Source organism: Typopeltis vanoorti, chromosome 24 (assembly GCF_054136105.1).
Source record: "Typopeltis vanoorti isolate ZY-2024b chromosome 24, IOZ_Tvanoo_1.0, whole genome shotgun sequence".
In the NCBI taxonomy this organism is placed as follows: Eukaryota; Metazoa; Arthropoda; class Arachnida; order Uropygi; family Thelyphonidae; genus Typopeltis; species Typopeltis vanoorti.
This window is the reverse complement of record NC_143572.1, coordinates 63,935,590-63,955,827: the sequence shown is the minus strand read 5'-3', so window position 1 is coordinate 63,955,827 and position 20,238 is coordinate 63,935,590. Positions and strand designations below refer to the sequence as shown.

General features: G+C 33.4%; 1 protein-coding gene across 1 annotated transcript in view; it reads right to left on the bottom strand.

Annotated features, from left to right (window-relative positions):
• The window catches only part of LOC150093313 (alpha-tocopherol transfer protein-like), a 69,041-nt gene that overhangs the window by 3,719 nt on the left and 45,084 nt on the right, over nt 1-20,238 (bottom strand). The window contains exons 7-8 of the mRNA XM_090413310.1: nt 18,661-18,760; nt 18,323-18,480 (exon numbers count right to left, since the gene is read on the bottom strand). Of these exons, the coding sequence (XP_090269436.1) occupies nt 18,323-18,480; nt 18,661-18,760 (258 nt within the window). The remainder of the gene's footprint in view (nt 1-18,322; nt 18,481-18,660; nt 18,761-20,238) is intronic.

Genomic DNA, 20,238 nt, shown 5'->3' with positions numbered 1-20,238 from the left:
CAGGAAACCTGGGTAATTAGGCTGCATCTTGACTGTAGTCAAGATGCAGCCAAATCATAGCCTTATAAAAAAGGTATAATAACTTTATCTTTACTTGTCAATGTGTTCATCATCCAAGTATCCTTTGAGCTATTATTATTACATGACACCTCCAAAGAGTCTAAGGACTCATTAAGGGAGGGCACTGTACTCCACAGCAACTCTTTTGCAATATGCTCTCTGAACTTCAAATCTGTCCACTATCATACCCAAAATTCCTAGCCTTAACAATTTCCTACAATCCAGTATTATCAATGTGATATGCAGTATGTAATATTTTCAACCCAAAGTGCATAACCTTACTCTCATTTTAGAAATTATGGACTTTACAACCGTGTTATAAATAACTCTTTTAATTTCCTGACGTTTCGATCTTCATCTGGAGCATATACAAATATACAGGACAAACTGAGTTACATTACAGAAACATCGGGAAGTTAAAAGAGTTATTTATAACACAGTTGTAAAGTCCATAATTTCTAAAATGAATGCTGATCACCATGCAACACTAAAAGAAAGGAAATGCATAACCTTACATTTTGCAACATTAAGTTGACTATCATTATCCTTTGCATACCATGCAAAGAATAATCATGCAGGATGTTTACATCACCTTTATTAACTAATAAAGGTGATGTAAATGTATTTTTATCCTATTGCCCTCCTCAGTTTTGCATCATCAGCAAACAACTGAATATCCCCTCTTAAATCAATTTCTGTATCATTAATATACAAATCAAAGGGTAGTGATCTAGCATGGAGCCTTGAGCACTCTACTGGTCACCTTCATTCTTTTAGATCATATTCTGTCATATTCTGGTGTCTCTGTCAGCCCCACCACTCATGTCACCAACTTCATATTCATTTTTCCATGTGGTATTCTGTCAAATGTCATTGAAAAGTCTAGCAGTATTATGGTGTAGCCATTTCCCTTATCTAATTCTTCTGTCACTCTGTTATATATCCTGAAAAAGCAGGACCCCCCCCCCCTTTTTATACAGCCATGCTGCCCATCATAGAATGTTGTATTTTAGAATAGTGTAAACACAATCATTGTCATATCAGATAATTTTGTTTCACTTTCTTCAAGAAGTGTACTAGAATGCACATGAAGCTAGTACAGATTATAAGTAATAAACTGAATTGTTCAACCAACATTTTTATGTGGTTTACAAAAAAAAAGCCAAAACATCAAGACAGGATTAAGTTTTGCTCATATTGAGATTAGATTTTTAGAAGAGTTTTGTAGATTTGTGTAGTTCATGTTTACCAAATGAGAAAGAGGAGTTCAATGTACTGTCATCATCAGATCAAAATAGTAATCAAAAACAATCAGTGATAGATAAAAGAGTGTGGACAAAAGAACGGAGTATTGTAAAATGCTAGCATTAGTTGCAAAGTGTGAAGAAAAATATCCATCCACACACACTGTAACATACCAAATGTGAATAGGTTTCTTCAGGAAGATGGACTGAGAATAAAAAAACTCAACAGTCTTCAGTTTTTTATTTTTCTCCTGAAATCTGCCATGCCAAAACTTCAGTTCATCTTTCTCACAGTTTAATCACTAATTATAATGTTTCATCATTTTCATTCATTCAGAATAGGTTTGAGTGTTTCATGAGTTCTGTCCTCCGCCAGTCTTGCCATCTGTTAGACTGAGGCAAGCCTTGAGAAGAAGATGGCTGCATGCCATCTTCTCAATCTTCCTCTGCCTTGGTTGCATCCAAGCCTGCCATAAAGTAGAAGGTAAGGGTGGTGTTGGCCCATCCTGACTACGTTCTCAAATCATACCTGTCTTTTGCATAGTCTATTTAAGATGTTATCTGTGTAACCCAGCTCTTCTTGTTTTCCAGTGATCCAGCTCTTTGCTTCATATAGCACCACCATGAGGATCATTGAGCTGAAGAGTTTAATTGTGTAGCTAAGTTTTTTGTTTCTCCATATTTTGTTCAATTTATTCATTGCTGATCATCGTACTTATTCTGTGCTTGAAAGTTTTTGGCTAACTTAGGCCTTACAGTGATTAATGATCCTAGGTAATTGAAACTGGCTAGTTGTTCTATCCTTTTATTATTTATTGTAACATTGACATATTTTTTCCACTCTGTCTATTACTATAATTATTTTTGTTGTATTTATTGCTGGTTAGATTTAGTTTTATTTATTTTCCTTTATCTTACTCATTTATTTGTTTATTTAAACAACTGTAGACATTGTCTATTTTTTTTTATGACTGATCCCATTAAAAGTTGTCAACCTATAGTAGGCTAAGGAGATTTTTTTAATATTTTATTATATATATACTATTTTATATTATTTTTAATTTATTTTTTGCCTAATTCAGAAACCCTGCTCTAGAGGCTAAACATGGAAATTTTTTAAGCTGCTTCAGGCCTCCATTAAGTGGGGCAGTGGTCTCATACTATATGAATTTGTACTTGATGTCAAAACATTTAATTTCATCATGTTTTGTGAGCAGTGAGATTATTAAATTTTATGTATTGAAAGAAGTTATGCACTGAAAGAAGTTATTTTCATAGGAGTTTTATTTACCATATACATCATAGTTTACATGGACAGAACTTATACTTGACAAGAAATTATATTCTTGTTTTAAACAAAATCACTTTGTTTAATGGCTTCATTGAGTCTTTTGTAAACAATGTCATTTTATTGTTTTTCTCTATCCTCAGGCTTCCAAAAAGTTGCCTACTATATTGCCATTCCATATGTCAGAGGTTTCCCTGAACAGATCTCTAAATGAATTAAATCCATTGGTCTCAGAGTGGATTTTTGCCTGATTAATAAACTTCCTATCTAAGCTCTGCAAAGGAAAAACTTCCTCTAGCAACTATCAGTTCCCTGTGCCTGTGGTTTACAATACTCTGGCCAAACTAGCAGAAAGAGAAACTGATCATTTTGATGAATACCCAGATTAGATTCCGCAGGACAGAACAGTTTGGACTTGCTGAACACGTCTAAATATAGGTTTCTTTGTAAAAGACTAAACGCCTACATGAAGGCCGCTTATGGAGTAGTTATATAAAGGAAGCTCTGAAACCTTGCTATATTGCTCCAGTTTAAATACATCTGATGGCTTAAATTATCCCTTTTATGAGAAATTGTTCTTTGTCACACAACTCTTCCTATTTAATAATTGTGTTTTTTTTTTATATACATACATAAAAACGTTGTTAGGACTTTAAGCAGTTTGGACCACTGCTCCTCTACTTTATTCATGTGTTGTTGACACATTCCCAAAGTTGAATTTTTGTTGTTACTTGTGCCTTAATTTTGAATTCTAACTGAAGATGACTTTCATACTTAGTTGAAAATTTTGCAATTAAAATTCTAACAAATGTTTTGTGTTATTTAAGACTTTTTAGCTCCATATGTTTATGCACTGTATTGTGCCTTTCTGCTGATTCTTCCATGGAAAATATTCATATGTGCATTATTCAAGCCAGATCTAGTCGGTTTTCTCTAACTAACCTTTATCTTCTTTCACCTCTGTTGCTGCCAGTAGGTTTGAATTTAATACTTCATTCATTCCTACCTGTGTTGATGTTTTTAAGCACGTATAATCCTTACCCAGTCATGGTATTGTGAACTATTAGAGTATATTTAATAGTAGGTGTCATTTTTAAGATGTGTTTATTTAATATAAAAGAAAAAAAGTAAACGTTTCTCTGGATGGAATAGAAATTATTATGCTGCATACAATAGTTCTGATATCAGTTACGGCCAAAAGGGAACCTTACTGATGGCAGTTTTTATTATTATTATTTGGACCTGAAATTTGACAATTCCTACCATAATAAAGGTTTGCATAGATATAAAGATATCTTACAGAAAATTCCCAGTAAATATAGAACAATTAAAACAATTAGTGAACTATTATTCATTTTGTATTGTGTAAAGTAACACATTAATAACCACTGAGTGTGCTACATGATTTGCTTATTTTAATAAGATTAAATTGATTAAAAGGTTATTTTATATATTATGCATTGATTTTTTTCTCTTTCATTCCATATGACACATCCCATTAGGTGACTAGCAAGAAGTTTCACGTAAAAAAAATGGGAAATTCAAAGAAAATATTCATCACTTCTTTCCCTTAATTGTTGGAAACATTGGGAAAGAAAAAATGTTTTTGTTTTCAGCGGACTGTTATAATTAAGAAAACCAATCTTGTCCCCAGTTAATAAGAGATAAATTGTTAATATTCATTCTCATCGAATTCCTGATGTGTACCCTCAATGTGGGAGGGGGATTACAGGATATTATGATAGTACTATATGAATGTTAGTTGTGAATATTAGTTCCTGTAAAAGTAACATTGTTTCTGTACCATCAAAATGTTGTTCTTTGTATAGTAGAATTACTGTTTTTATTTTGCTTCTATTGTTGACAATATTCAGCCAGAGAACACACACAATTTACAGACCAAAATACTATTAGTGGGCATTAGATTGTGGATGGTGATGCAGTGCATTGATGGAGGATTAAGTAGCATAGATAATGAGTTGTGTAATGTGAAGTATCCTCCTGCAGTGACTCTAGAGCAGTGGTTCTTAACCTTTTCAAAGTCACGGAACACTTTTGATTATAAGAAAAATTTGGGGAACACCAAAAGCATTGTCATAAAACTAACAAACAATAAACATACACATGGACCTGTCTTTTATAAAAATGGAACTTATTTTAATGCGATACTTGAGCTTGTCGACTTTTGCAGGTTTCAGAAATATCAGCCACAGTTGATTTCATGAGTGCAATCAGATAATCCAATTGATTAATAATACATTAGTCTAAGGTAGCGCATCCGTGGAAGGAGATATTCTTAACAACATCCGATTAGCATTATACATTGTCTTCATACTCTGCTGTACTACATAGTTCGCCTCTATTATTCCTAGAAAAATAGAGTTGTCTGTATAATTTTTTCAAGATGTTGTATATATGTTTAAAATCTGTGATATAGTTATAGGTCTGATATGTGATATAGCTACCCTCATCTTTGTCTATAATTGTAAGTCCTTCGTGTTTTTTTAGTTTTTATATTGGTTAATATTGAGAAACCGAGCTCACATAAATATGATGTTGAAAACTGTAACAAAATTTTCTGTGCCCTTGTGGAGAGAGCTGGGTATTCGGCTTGGACAAAAATCAAAAATTCCTCAAGAGTTATTTCAGAGAATTTCATTTTTTTAGAGTACGATCCATTGACAAGATAACAAATTGTTCTCTTCTTGTAACGAAAATTCACAACTGGATGAATTAACTGTGCCAAATGGATTTCGTATCCATTCATAACTGTGTGTATTTAAGGAAAGTAACTTGAAATCTTTTCTTCCAATATTGTTGATTGTTCTATTATAACGGAAATAATTCCCTCGACATTTTTATTCAGAGTAGCCAGTTACACTCAGAACTGTGTCATGTGACATCTTTCAACGGCAGAACACCTGTAATCAGTTCGCGGAACACCGGTTAAGAACCACTGCTCTAGCAGCATCACATAATTATAATATATTATTACCATTTCAGAATTTTCTCTGTCATCATCTTCCTTTCACAGTATTAACCTTTGTGGCTTATTCCAATTTGATACCATTCTTTAAAGTTCTTTCCTGTTGGTTTAGAGTTTAGTAATTTTTGATAGTCAATTTGGTGACATTCTATTCACATAGATCCCATCTTCTTTATACCCTCTTTTACCTTGCGGTGTCGAGGATCCACTGATCATCGGACCTCAATCCGTTTACAGGATAAGGTGGTCAGCCCTATGGCCTGTAGTGTTAAGTTCTCAAGGCCAGTTTGCCTGCTTTGTGGGATGAAAAACCCTGCTGTCCACGCCCAAGACTGGCTAACTTGGCTATGGCTGAGGAAGATCCTTCAGCTCCTCACGTCACCGACAGGAATCGAACCTAGGACACTCCTTCCCCAGGCATATGGTTGCGAAGCGCATTGCCACTAGGCTAACTGCGCGGACTTTTTTCTGCATAGATCTATTTATTTATATAATTGTCTATAACTTTCTCTGTAAGACTCATAATTGTAACCAGCATTTTTGTTCATTATATTTATGTATTCACTTTTGCATTGTTATCATCGAATATCATTTGCAATATAAAAATTATGTATTATGATATTTGTTTAAATTAATTTTATTTCATAAAAACATAAAATGTACACCTTGCTTTATAAATTCATTTTTATACAAACATTATGTACAAAAATTGATATAAAATATTAAACCTGCACCATAAAATAAAAACAGTGCCTTTGTTTAATGTGTCATCTCAACAGTTAAAAAGTAACTGATAATGTGAATGAGTTTTAATATATATCTCAGAAAAATATTGTCACACTTGGAAATATTTCAGCAAAGGGAAAATTAGCATCTCAATGTTCAGCTATATTTGAGGCTTTACAGATTTGTGGCTAAAATTACAAAAATTAGCATATAACAAGATTAGAGAACATGCCAGTTATCTTTTTAGAAGCTCAATGAGATTCTTAGCATTGGAAATTCGAAAGGATAATGTATAGGAAAAACATGTTAAGATCTCATCTGTTGTCTCATCCACTAATTGGATAACTGTGAGAGTGCCATGTGCACAAAGTTCATGCTGAAGTCAAGTTTTCCATTAATCCTAACAAATGCTGCATCACTACTACTCCCACAAATGATGAGGCTTTCTTGACAAAATTCTATAATCAAATTTAAAACATGTAAGTAAATAAATAAATTTATGTGAAACAGATAAAACTGTATTCTGGCAACTTTTAAATCACATTTCTCAGTGAATGAATGATGTGATTTTGGATGAGCATTAGTTCTAGTACTGGACCAGTTTCTATTCACAAACCTCTTGAATATCAACACTGTACCTGGTGTTAAGAAAATTGTAACATCAAACGTTTATTTCCCAATGCAGTAGGGTATTATTTTTGGATCAATACTTAAAGTAACTATCAAAATTTTCCCCATATTTCCATTATTCTTGTGAATTACTTGCATATTTATGGCGTAACAAACCAGCAGGAATGCTGTAAGCATTTTTAAATATATATGGTAGAAACTTTTGTGAACCTGCAAATGCAACAACAAATCTTAACATTATGAAACTAAATTTCCCTTCTCAAGAACTTGTCAAGAGGTAATAATTTAACTTTGAACTCCAATATACAAGCATGCCTTGCCACATATTTAGAATACATTTCTAAAAATCTTAATGTATCATAATTCGGTGAATTGCAAACAAATTTTTTTTAATAAGAAAATGCTATATAAATAGACATATTCCTACCTAAAATCAGATTTTTTTTTTCCTTCAAAAATAAAAGTTCTAAGGATATATTTATACATATTATAGAATAACATTTTATGAATAATCATGACACTTTAAGTGACCAGTAAACAGTGCAACAATATAAAATGTTACCTCAATAAGTATCTGTTGATTAGGCATTTTCAAATATGCTAAGCTAAAAACATGATCTATAGTAGAAGATTACAGCTAGATGTGAATCCAGGAAAGTGTCTAAAGCAAGCAAATATGCAGAGTTGTGGAGCAGCCATGTAATATAGAAGGTTGACAGGGAGCTGAAAGTGATTGAAAAGTATCATGTCAAGTACTACCACTTCTGTGGGACTATGTATGTGAAACAAGCAACCAGTTCCAGATGTGTTGCAAAATATCTTATACATCAAAGTATAACTGTAGGTTTTCATGTGTGTAACAACTATATGTGGTATTATGACTTAATTGAATAAATTATTCAAATTTGTTCTGTGTTATCTACATCAAGAATAGTATAACTATATAACAACCAACAAATTCTTTTGACCATTACGACCTACAGAAATTAGTTTAGCTATTGATTCATTCATATTATTTTTTATATATAAAAGGAATTATTCCACTTAATTTTTATCAGCAAATGAATTCTGGTTGTTGTTTCTTTATGTTTTTGAAGATATAAAAGTCTTGTTATTGTAAGATGAAAAAGAAAGAAAAACATGACTGATATAGCTAGACATGACTGGAAACTGTCTAAGGAGGGTGTGAGAAATGGAGTGAGGAGCATGTTCTTTGCATGGACAGTGGTTGATGATTGGAGTGCATTGTGAATGCAGACACATCGAATGAATTTAAGGCATGGTTTGATAACCTTTGTGAGTGATAGTGTGTACCTCCTGTGATTAGTCTCTGACTCAATGGAGGACTGATATTAATAATAATATTATTTAGTGGCTTGTGTGACCCCATGAAAGTGGCATTTGCACCCATAGTGCTAGGCCGTCCTAAGAAAACTGTTCTCAATTCGATTCTAGTCAGCGACTAGAGGATTTTCTACCCTTTGTTCGTTCAGTTCTCAAGTTAGTTGACCTTGGGCATGGGTCCCTCTTCATCAGATTCCATTTATAATTAGTGATAGCCTTGAGCCAGCTATCTCTGATTAGCTACCCCCTCAATCTCCAAAAGTTAAATAGGACTAAAACAGCCTTGCCTGCTCCCTACAAGGAATAAAAGGAATTAGCAGATTTAAATAAATATTTTTATAAATGATATTTTAAATGTTTAAAATATATCTATATTGCATGAAAAAGGCCAGCATTCAAATCTTCAGATGGAATACTGGAGGTTTTCTCCATGTAAAATAAATATAATTGAAAAAAGATAAATTTACAATCAAGACATGCTCTTTTTTACACTACTCGAAAGAACCCAGCTACACATTCTTAAGACAATTACAAATACTGGATTCATGCTTTGGGCTATTAAATGCATTATGAGAGTGCCTGGACAACCTTGCAATTTAGTACGTAAGTAACTTGGCTGGTTGCTGTCATGATTCAGATAAAGGATGGCAAAACCTGAGCCTTTGGAATTTTGTCCACGCCAAATGATACATTAATAAGGTGTCATTCACATCACTTCCTAAAGTATGGCTTTTGTGGTTTACTGAGTGGAAATATGAGTATGAATCCTACAAATCCCATTTATAGAGGATTCAAGTTCCCAAATTCATGACAGTTAGCTTTTTGTGAAGTTTTACACCCAGTGCCACATTAGTTTCTAGCAAAGGTGGTAGAGCTTTCGCAATCATAAATCACCAGCAAATCAACATTAAATTACATCCAAAATATGCAAACATATCATTGATTAATGCATGTGACTAATCAAAAATAGCCTTCATTCAAGTTGCTTAGAGTAAATAAACCCTGATTTTGCTTCAGATGTTTCAGAAAGTATCATTACAGGTTTTGTAGAAGACATGACCGTTGAATTATTTTTGCAAGTTATTAGCAAAATGAACCACTATTTAAATAGAGTGAAAGGTCTCATAAAATGTAAGGCATGAGTTTGAAGATAAAACCATGAACATTATCTACTGGAGACCTTATGATTTGCTTGCAGCACAAGTATAATAAAAACAGTCTGTAAAGTAACTTCAGTGATGCATTAAAAGAGCTCATTTCTTTGGCTTTTATAATACCATTTCACAATCTGTTTTTTTTTTTTTTTTTTTGTATGTGTGTACTGAATTTCAGAGTTTGTTCCAAATAAAAATACTTTAAAAAAAAGGAGCAGCCATGCATACTCAGCTCATCATCTTTTCAGTATACTGAAAATCTGGAAGAAGTGTGAATAAATTCTCTTTGCTTAAATTTTTAATTATATCCTACTTTTAAATCCTTCTGTCTGTATTATTTCATTTTAACCAATGAGTAGAAAAGATTAACAGAATTCTAAATGATAATGGTACAACATAATAGACCATTCCTTATATAAAGCACAGCTAGATTTCATCAAGATGACTCCAGAAATATTGTTTAAACATTTACTTTGTATAAAAAAGTAAAGCTGATGTCAGTGCCCAGTGTTTTAAAACAAAAATTCATTCCACGTGTTGACTAAATCATAAAACACTGATATATGAGAATATGTTAATCCATATTGGAGTGAGACTAACCTACATACAAAGTTTCAGTAATCTGCTTTTGAACACAAGGTATTTTATTCCCAAATGAAGTTATATCATAGGTATTTATTTATCTATTTAATTTAAATAAATTATACTTGCCAAGAAATTATATTCTTGTTTAATTCCTTTATCCTAAGCAAACAAAGTTTATGCTAACTATCTTCACAACTAGACCACCTGTATATAGAGGCTGATGACTTTGCATCATTTGCCTTAGTATCCCATAATGCAAAACACACTTCCTTTTAGAGATGCATAACGGGAGGATCACTACCAGATGATTTTTGACATTTGAGGTCTCATCGGTGGGAACCAGACACAAGAGGATCCATGTGTATATTTTCCATATACACATGGATCAGAGATAGTCATAGAAAGTTTTTTTCACTTGGTTACAAAATAAATTATAATTACCAAGAAATCATATTGTTCTTTAATCATTTATCCAAGTTAAACTACAGAGAAAAAGGTAGAAAAGCAAAGCATTGCAAAATTAGCTAAACAAAAGTCATGGGAATACTTTGGCAAGAACATAGAAAATAAATATCAAGAAGGTGGTAAGCTATTCTGGAGGTTGTTGAAGAAGCTTAGAAATGGAGGAAAGGGTGCTGTAAAAGGAATTAGAGATTATAAAGGTGATGTGAAAACTGAAGATAAAGATATTATTCGTGTATGGAGTAATTACTTTGAAAGTTTGCTAAATGAAACATGCAGTGTTAGCATGGTGGTAGAAAACACTTAACAGGAATGCCATCTGAAATATATAACTGTACTTAAAGTAGGAAAAGCTATCACAAACCTGAAATGTAGAAAGGCAGCTGGAGTAGATGATATTCAACCAAAAATGCTAAAATATGGAGCTATAAAAGTTTTACAGTGGCTCCTTTGCATAATTCAAAGGAGCCACTGTAAAACTTTTATAGCTCCATATTTTAGTATTTCTGGTTGAATATCATCTACTCCAGCTGCCTTTTTGCAAATTTCAGAAGATTGGAGTAGAGCACTCATAGCACCCATTGGTAAAAAAGGAAATAAAGCTGAATGTGAGAATTATAGAGGAATTTCTCTACTGAGCATTCCTGGTAAGATTTATGCAAGTATTCTTGAAAAACGGCTAAGAAAAATTGTGGAGGAGAACAACAATCTGGGTACTGGCCAAACAGAGGCTGTCAGGATCAGATTTTCACTTTAAGATAAATAGTTGAGAAATCATGGGATTATAACAAGGATCTGTATTTAAGTTTTGTAGATTTGGAAAAGGCATTTGACAAGCGCCAAGAGGAAAGCTGTTCAAAACTCTACAGTTATATGGTGCAAATGGGACATTACATTAAGCAATACATAGCATGTATTTGAGTTGTAATCAGCAATTAGAATTGAAGGTCAGGAAGATGGTTCGATGTTAAGTCAGGTGTATGACAAGTGTGTGTACATTATCTCCACTGTTATTCATTGTCTATATGGATTGCATTATGAAGAAAAGTGGTATTAAACCTGATATAAAATTGGATGTGTTAATCTCAGCTTCTTACTTTATGCAGGTGATGTTATACTTCTGAATAACTTGTAATAAATTTGATATGAAAATCAACATTAAAAATAAACATAAATGTTGAAAACATCAGCTGTATCCTGAATGATCAACCTATAGAACAAGTAAAATATTTTAGCTACTTATGCACAATTTTTAGTGAAGATGGTAAATTAAATATGGAAATAGACAAAATCAATAAAGCTGATATGGTAGGAAGTCAACTGAATAAATTTATATGGAATAAGAGAGATTAGTCAAAACCCTAAACTAGCTGTATACAAGACAATCTTCGAATCAATTTTAACTTATGGATCTGAGAGCTGGATTAGAAATAAAACACATGATCAAGACTGGAGACACCTGAGACAGATTAGGGGACTGAACATATGGCAGTATCATATTAAAAACGAGGATATTAGGAAAGAACTTGACATTGTTAGCATTCAGGAATGTGTTAGCAGAGCTAATCTCAAATGGTATGACTTAAACAGAATGGGAGAGGAAAGATTAGCAAAAACAAGTATTCTCTGCCAGGTTGGCAGGAAAAAGACCCAGAGGAAGACCAAGATATAGGTAGACTGATACATTACAAATTGCCTTAGAAGGCAGAAATAAATCTGCTAATATTGGAATGTGGACTGATAGATAGCAGGCTAATCTGGAGGAAAACTGTTGATAATAAATTAGTAATGGTGTAACTCTTTATGCAGTACTATCCTGTTTATCCACTGAAGGGTATATATGTCAGAAATTTGATGATGAACAAAATTTGTATATCTTCATAATTAGGCTACTTGCATACTGGGGCATGTTGTTTTCATTATGGAATACTAAGGCAATCGATGTGGAGTCACCAGCCTATATTATACAAGTAGTCTAGTCATGAAGATATTTCAGCACAAACTTTGTTTGCCTATGCTTGGATAAAGGATTAAACAAGAATATATCTTCAAAAGACATATTTCAGTGATTACACCACATTTTTTATTATTCAGTTATACAATATGCTGAAATAATAGTTCCCGACAAGTTTCATAAATCGTAGGATTTACATCTTCAAGGGTAAATAGTATAACTTAAAGTTTAAACAAGAGAAATTAATAAATACAAATCATAACCATCTGGCTATTCATAAACTCAAATAACAGAATGCAGATATAAATCTTCAAAAGACATATTTCAGTGATTACACCACATTTTTTATTATTCAGTTATACAATATGCTGAAATAATAGTTCCCGACAAGTTTCATAAATCGTAGGATTTACATCTTCAAGGGTATATAGTATAACTTAAAGTTTAAACGAGAGAAATTAATAAATACAAATCATAACCATCTGGCTATTCATGAACTCAAATAACAGAATGCAGATATAAAACATTATTGACGTTGAACAATACTGAACGATGTCACGTGTTCTCGTTCATACAGTCTGAGCTGAGATTGAGGTAGATTTTTTATTAGAGCTGACCACACTTGATGGAGAATTAAACCTTGATTTTTATTGCATTGGGTTCGGTTTTTCAGCATATTAGCAGTTTTCTTTAAATTTTCTTGTATAGCTGTTGTTTTCTATGTATGACATTGTCGATTTTTGCCAGAGTACATTGTGTCCAGTGGAAGTGATATGGAAAGCAAGACCTGTTTTTTGTTCTCTTTTGTATTGTACATCTTTTTGGTGTTCAGCCATGCATATTTCTCCAGATCTTCCTGTCTGTCTTACGTAGCAAATCCTCAAGAGCAATGGATTTTGTAGACTCCTGGTTTTTTAAGAGGATGATGAGGTGGATGTAGGAATCTTGAGATTTTTTCCATAGGAAGGAAGGCTACTTTTAAGTTGTGTTTGTTCATTAATTTGGCTAGCTTATCTGTAACATTTTTGATATAAGGAAGTGAGATTGCGTTTTTGTAATCCTGTTTTATTGTGTTGTTAGTTGGAGGCATTTTAAGGATTCTCTTGATAGTTTTTGTTTCATACCCATTCTGTTGGAGGATTTGTGTTAAGTGTTTCAGTTCTTCATTACATTTTTCTTGTGTGCTGGAGATATTGTATGCTCTGTCTCGAAGAGTTTTAATTAAGCTTATTTTTTGTGAAGGATGGTGGTGTGAGGATGCATTTAGAAATCTTTCTGTATTTGTCGGCTTCCTATATACTGAGAAGGAGAGTTTACTTTCTTCATTAACTTCTAATAGAATATCTAGAAAAGGAAGTTTTCTATTTTCTTCTTGTTCTAAAGTGAATTTTATGGTGTTGTGCAAATTGTTGAGATAATCTTTGAAATTGATAAGTTCATCTGTTGTTCCATTGAAAATGATGAAAATATCGTCTACATAGCGTAGCCATATTTTTGATTTTTTATGGTAATTCTTAAGAGCATTGTTTTCAAATTTTTCCATAAATAGGTTTGCTAATACTGGTGATAATGATGAACCCATGGCCAGTCCTTTTTGTTCCCAGATTCTGTCTTGATAGGTGAAAAAAGTATTGTTTATACAATGGTTAAAAAGATCTAAGATGTCCGGAGGGAAGAGGTCTTCTAGGAGATTCAAAATTTCTTGTCTCGGGATGTTTGTAAACAAGCTGATAATGTCTAAACTTGCTAAGATGTCTGTTGGACCAATATGTATATCTTTCACTTTTTCTAAGAAATGTGTACTATTTTTTATGAAGGAAGATGTTTTTCCTATATGATGTGATGTGATCATGTTGGTGAGGTATTTCGCCAAGTTGGAAGTCGGTGAATCTCTTCCATCTACTGTTGGTCTTAAAAGTATAGCTGTCTCAAATATATATCTAAAAAAAGTGCCTCTCTGGATGGCAGAACTTAAAAAATACCTATAATCAAAACATCCTTTGATACCAAGAATCTATGGTATTCCAAAGATCCACAAGACAGAACCTTTAAGACCAATAAGAGATTCACCGACTTCCGACTTGGCGAAATACCTCACCAACATGATCTCATATCATATAGGAAAAACATCTTCCTTCATAAAAAATAGTACACATTTCTTAGAAAAAGTGAAAGATATACATATTGGTCCAAAAGACATCTTAGCAAGTCTAGACATTATCAGCTTGTTTACAAACATCCCGAGACAAGAAATTTTGAATCTCCTAGAAGACCTCTTCCCTCCGGACATCTTAGATCTTTTTAAACATTGTATAAACAATACTTTTTTCACCTATCAAGACAGAATCTGGGAACAAAAAGAAGGACTGGCCATGGGTTCATCATTATCACCAGTATTAGCAAACCTATTTATGGAAAAATTTGAAAACAATGCTCTTAAGAATTACCATAAAAAATCAAAAATATGGCTATGCTATGTAGACGATATTTTCATCATATTCAATGGAACAACAGATGAACTTATCAATTTCAAAGATTATCTCAACAATTTGCACAACACCATAAAATTCACTTTAGAACAAGAAGAAAATAGAAAACTTCCTTTTCTAGATATTCTATTAGAAGTTAATGAAGAAAGTAAACTCTTCTTCTCAGTATATAGGAAGCCGACAAACACAGAAAGATTTCTAAATGCATCCTCACACCACCATCCTTCACAAAAAATAAGCTTAATTAAAACTCTTCGAGACAGAGCATACAATATCTCCAGCACACAAGAAAGATGTAATGAAGAACTGAAATACTTAACACAAATCCTCCAACAGAATGGGTATGAAACAAAAACCATCAAGAGAATCCTTAAAATGCCTCCAACTAACAACACAATAAAACAGGATTACAAAAACGCAATCTCGCTTCCTTATATCAAAAATGTTACAGATAAGCTAGTCAAATTAATGAACAAACACAACGTAAAAGTAGCCTTCCTTCCTATGGAAAAAATCTCAAGATTCCTACATCCACCAAAACCACCTCATCATCCTCTTAAAAAACCAGGAGTCTACAAAATCCATTGCTCTTGCAGGATTTGCTATGTAGGACAGACAGGAAGATCTGGAGAAATACGCATGGCTGAACACCAAAAAGACATACAATACAAAAGAGAACAAAAAATGGGTCTTGCTTTCCATACCACTTCCACTGGACACGATGTACTCTGGCAAAAAACGATGATGTCATACATAGAAAACAACAGCTATATAAGAAAATTTAAAGAAGCTGCTAATATGCTGAAAAACCCAACCCAATGCAATAAAAATCAAGGTTTAATTCTCCATCAAGTGTGGTCAGCTCTAATAATAAATCTACCTCAATCTGAGCTCGGACTGTATGAACGAGAACAAGAACACGTGACATCGTCCAGTATTGTTCAACGTCAATAACGTTTTATATCTGCATTCTGTTATTTGAGTTTATGAATAGCCAGACGGTTATGATTTGTATTTATTAATTTCTCTTGTTGGGAACTGTTATTTCAGCATATTGTATAACTGAATAATAAAAAATGTGGTATAATCACCGAAATATGTCTTTTGAACCAATTACTCACAGAAGTCTACGCCTGCAAGAATATATCTTGACAAGCACAATTTATTGGTTGTAGAAGGGTTTTGTCATTCGTTTGTTCTCGTCAAACTGTTCTAACTTTTAAGTTTCTTGCAAAGAATTATTTTACCATTTTGACTGGATAGTGATGAAATATATTATGCTGAAAATTTTATAAGGAATATTAAGAATAAAATAATTTCATGTGAATATCTCAATAACAAAGTGAATTTAACAATTTCCTTTATGTGGCCGTTTCATTTCAATAATGGAACTATTGAGAGTTGAAAGTAGGCACTGTACTAGAAAGACCTTTTGGATATTAAACAGAAATATATAACATAAAGGGAAAAAAAACAACTAATTGATACCTCTATCTCAGTACTATAACAAATAATACTTAAGAGAAGAAATTTTATATAATTAATCCCAGTGTTCTAATTTGCAACAACTCTGTAATTTGTTACTAGCACATTTAGTAAACTGTATGAACCTTTATGCTCCTGCATTCTGGTGAATGCTGGTATATACACATCAGTGGCACCTCTCATCCTGATGTAAGAACTGTGAAATACATTTGACAGTATTGCTTGTTTTCACCAGGATTCGTTAGTTCTATGCAATTCAACTCAAACTTAGTTGTTCTTGTGCTCTAATTAGCAGTATTATTTAATTTACCATATAACCACGCGGTTAGCCTAGTGGCTTTGCGCTTCGCAACCATATGCCTGGGGAAGGAGTATCCCAGGTTCGATTCCTGTTGTAGACGTGAGGAATTTGAGGATCTTCCTCAGGCATAGCCAAGTTAGCCGGTCTTGGGCGCGGTCAGTAGGGTTTTTTCTGCCAGTTTATCTGGCGTTTTTCATCCCGCAAACAGGCAAACCGACCCCGTGAACATACACCTCTACAGTCAAAAATATATTCCCCCCCCCCCAGCGGCAGACCAGGTGACCGGTCGGTTGGGAGTAGTACTAACAAGTTGTCGCATCTAAGTAACACGCGGACCCTGCATCGGAAGCGGGAATAACGCGAAGCAGCAGATTTAATTTACCATATAATTGCGGAAAAATTTTATACTTATACTGCTTACATGTCTTGAAAAAATATAGAATTGTATTCAATAATAACAAAATAATAATCAGCTAATGCCTTTTATTCCCTTATAAAGGAGTAGGCGAGGCCTTTTAACCTGTCTAGCTTTCGGAGACTGAGTGGGCACTTCAATCTCCACTAGTAGCCAATCAGGGATATCTGGCCCACGACTATCACTAATTATAAGCAACAATTGATGAAGAGATGGGCAAACAAATGCTGCCATCTCTTTTTACCTAATCCTAACAGAATAGGTTGCTGTCTGAAATAATGTGGATTTTGCAGTCGATTTTCTTGAGTTTCCAGGAAAAAATACCTGCTTGCTCGTACCACAAATTGACTAACTTGATCTGCATGATTAGGTTCTGCAGGAACTGTAAAAGTCCTGCAGAACCTAAAAATAAATAAAATAAAATAAAATAAATGTGATTACTAATAATTAATAGTAATCACTTACTATTAATTATAGTAAGTGATTACTATTATTAATAGTAATGAGAAGTGATTACTTAATAGTAATCACTTCTCAACAGGTTTGGACAATTTCATAGCATTTCACATGTATCAAGGAAAAGATGATCATATTTGAATCTGCTGGAATTAAGAATCTCTGTCTGCCTATTATTTTATTTTAGGTTATTTAATCTACAGAAACTTTTATATCCTCTCAACTCCTTCAACCGAGACAAGAGCTGGTAAGCACATGCTAAATGACTCATTCTTATGGTTCAGATTTGAATGTAATTACCAGTTTCCTCCTTAATGATGTACACTGGATGAAATATATCAGTTTTGGAATAAAATTCTATATTTTTTCTACTTGTGTAACCATGTAAATATCTATAAATATGTCCAGTCTGTGCATTCTCTTAAAATGTTTATGGAAAATTTGCTATATGTGATTCAAAAATAGCAATTGAGTTATTAGCACCACATAAAATTTGTATGCTTCCATTAATGCAACTTGGGTGGAGAAGTGGAATGGGAGAATTGTCAGGAAAGTTGATGCTCTCTACATTATAAAAATCTAATCACCTGATCTGGATGATGTTTGCTAAACCAAAAACTGATTTAGCAGAATGCCTCTTCCTACTAATTAACATTTTATTTGTATGTGCATAGTTTCATAAAATCTACACAGATGTTTTTTGTAAAAAAGAAAGAAAAGAAAATTTACATCCTAAGTGATACCTAGTAAAGTTCCAGCCTTGCTAAACTGTTCACTAACTGTGGAACAGAACGTGAACTTGAACTACGTTTCATTTTTGGACGTTTGCTCTCATCTGTACCCATTTCATCCAATGCTAGAAGCCTTTCTCGCTTTGTTTCCAGAACATCAATCCACTGGGCTGTGTATAGATTAAAAAATAAAGGATAAACAATACTTCAAAATATGTTGTAGATAGCATATATAATCTTTAACTGTGCAATTCTCAGAGAATTATTAATTATTGTCATACATCATTCCAAGTTTTGCAGAAGAATTCTGAAATGCAATAAATAAGATATTTCAACAGAATGGCACCTACCTGTCATTTCATTAACAGGCATAATTCCTCCATACTCCTTGGGTAAAATCCGAGGAGGGAAGTGCTCATGTAAACTTGTTAGGTCTTCATGAACAACAATCTGCAGAAATAAAGAAAAAAGATAAGAGTGGATGCTGAACTGTTCTCAAATATTGCTCACAGCTGCTCCTTAGCCTTTTAGTATCTGTAACAAAAAACTAATTTGGTACATTTTTTAATTGCATTTTCATAAGTCATCTCCTGTTTAAATTTGATGCCTCAAATAAATGCTGAATCTATACTTGAAAACTTTTTATGCTCACTTTATCAATCCAAGGCATATCTTTTTCATCAATCTCCTCATGTCTGAGGACTCATGACCTGGGCAACAATGTTTCTCCATCTACTTCTATCTCTTGACATGGCAGTTGCTTCTTCCAAAGAGAGTCTCGAGATCTTTTGGATTTGATTTATCCATCTTGCTCTTGGTCTTCCTTTCCTGCATTTTCCTTGCATAATTTCCTTTTCAATGTTATCACTATCTTGTCATGATATATGTCCAAAATATTGAAATATCTTCTTGTTGACTATGTCACTCAGTCTCTTTTTGATGTTTAATTGATTGAGAATACTGACACTGGTTCTTTTATTCAGCATTCTTCTCCAGCACCATATTTCAAAGCTGTCAAGTGTCTCTGTCTCTCTTACCAAGTGTCCATTCTGCACCATAGAGAATGATTGAGACTAATCAGTTTAAAATTGATTGGGAATGTAGGAACATTATTATTATTATTATGTGACACCTCCAGGAGTCCAAAGACTCATCGAGGGAGAGTGTGCCAACAGCATCGAACGATTGACCCCTTCCGTGACTCACTAACCGTGCTCAAACTTGCTTAACATTTTGTGAGCCATTTGTAGCAGAGGCTCTACCAATCGACCAACCTTTGCTGGCATTATTAAGAGAGTGGGAAGTAGTATGATGTGGCTTCATGTTAAATAAATTCCACATGGAGAGGCACTCAGGTATTTTAAATGCTAAAAGATTGCTGGATGATACAATGAATAATAAAGGTTGAAGAATCCTAAATTTACAATTAGAACTTTCTCATCCCTCCAAAAAGTAATGCTATCACATAATTTACACTTGGGCCACTGTGTACTATCATGTAAGGAATATACCTAGCAGAAATTCCATAATAAACACAGTGGTGTTGCACTAACAGTAGCTTTGAGAGAAGTAGCCAATTCTACTACACAGAGAAGGAGTGGGGAAGATCTCAGATAGTCTGTTTCCACTTCTTTCTGTTGAGAAACCAATCTATCAAAAATTCCAATTTATTTTTATAATATTAATACTTAAAATCCAGCTAGTAACTGCATATTCATTAAATAATTTATGGTATAATATTTAGGAAACTGTATGGTGAAAAGCAAATATCTGTTATTATTAAGGACCACCATGCAGTCACAAGACTCATTATGGGAGACCCATCTTAGACAATACAGTCTGTAATACTATTCCTTAAACTTGTTCACCATCGTTCTCACCACCCTTTGAGATAATACACTCTGTGGTTCAACCACGGTCCTTGTTAA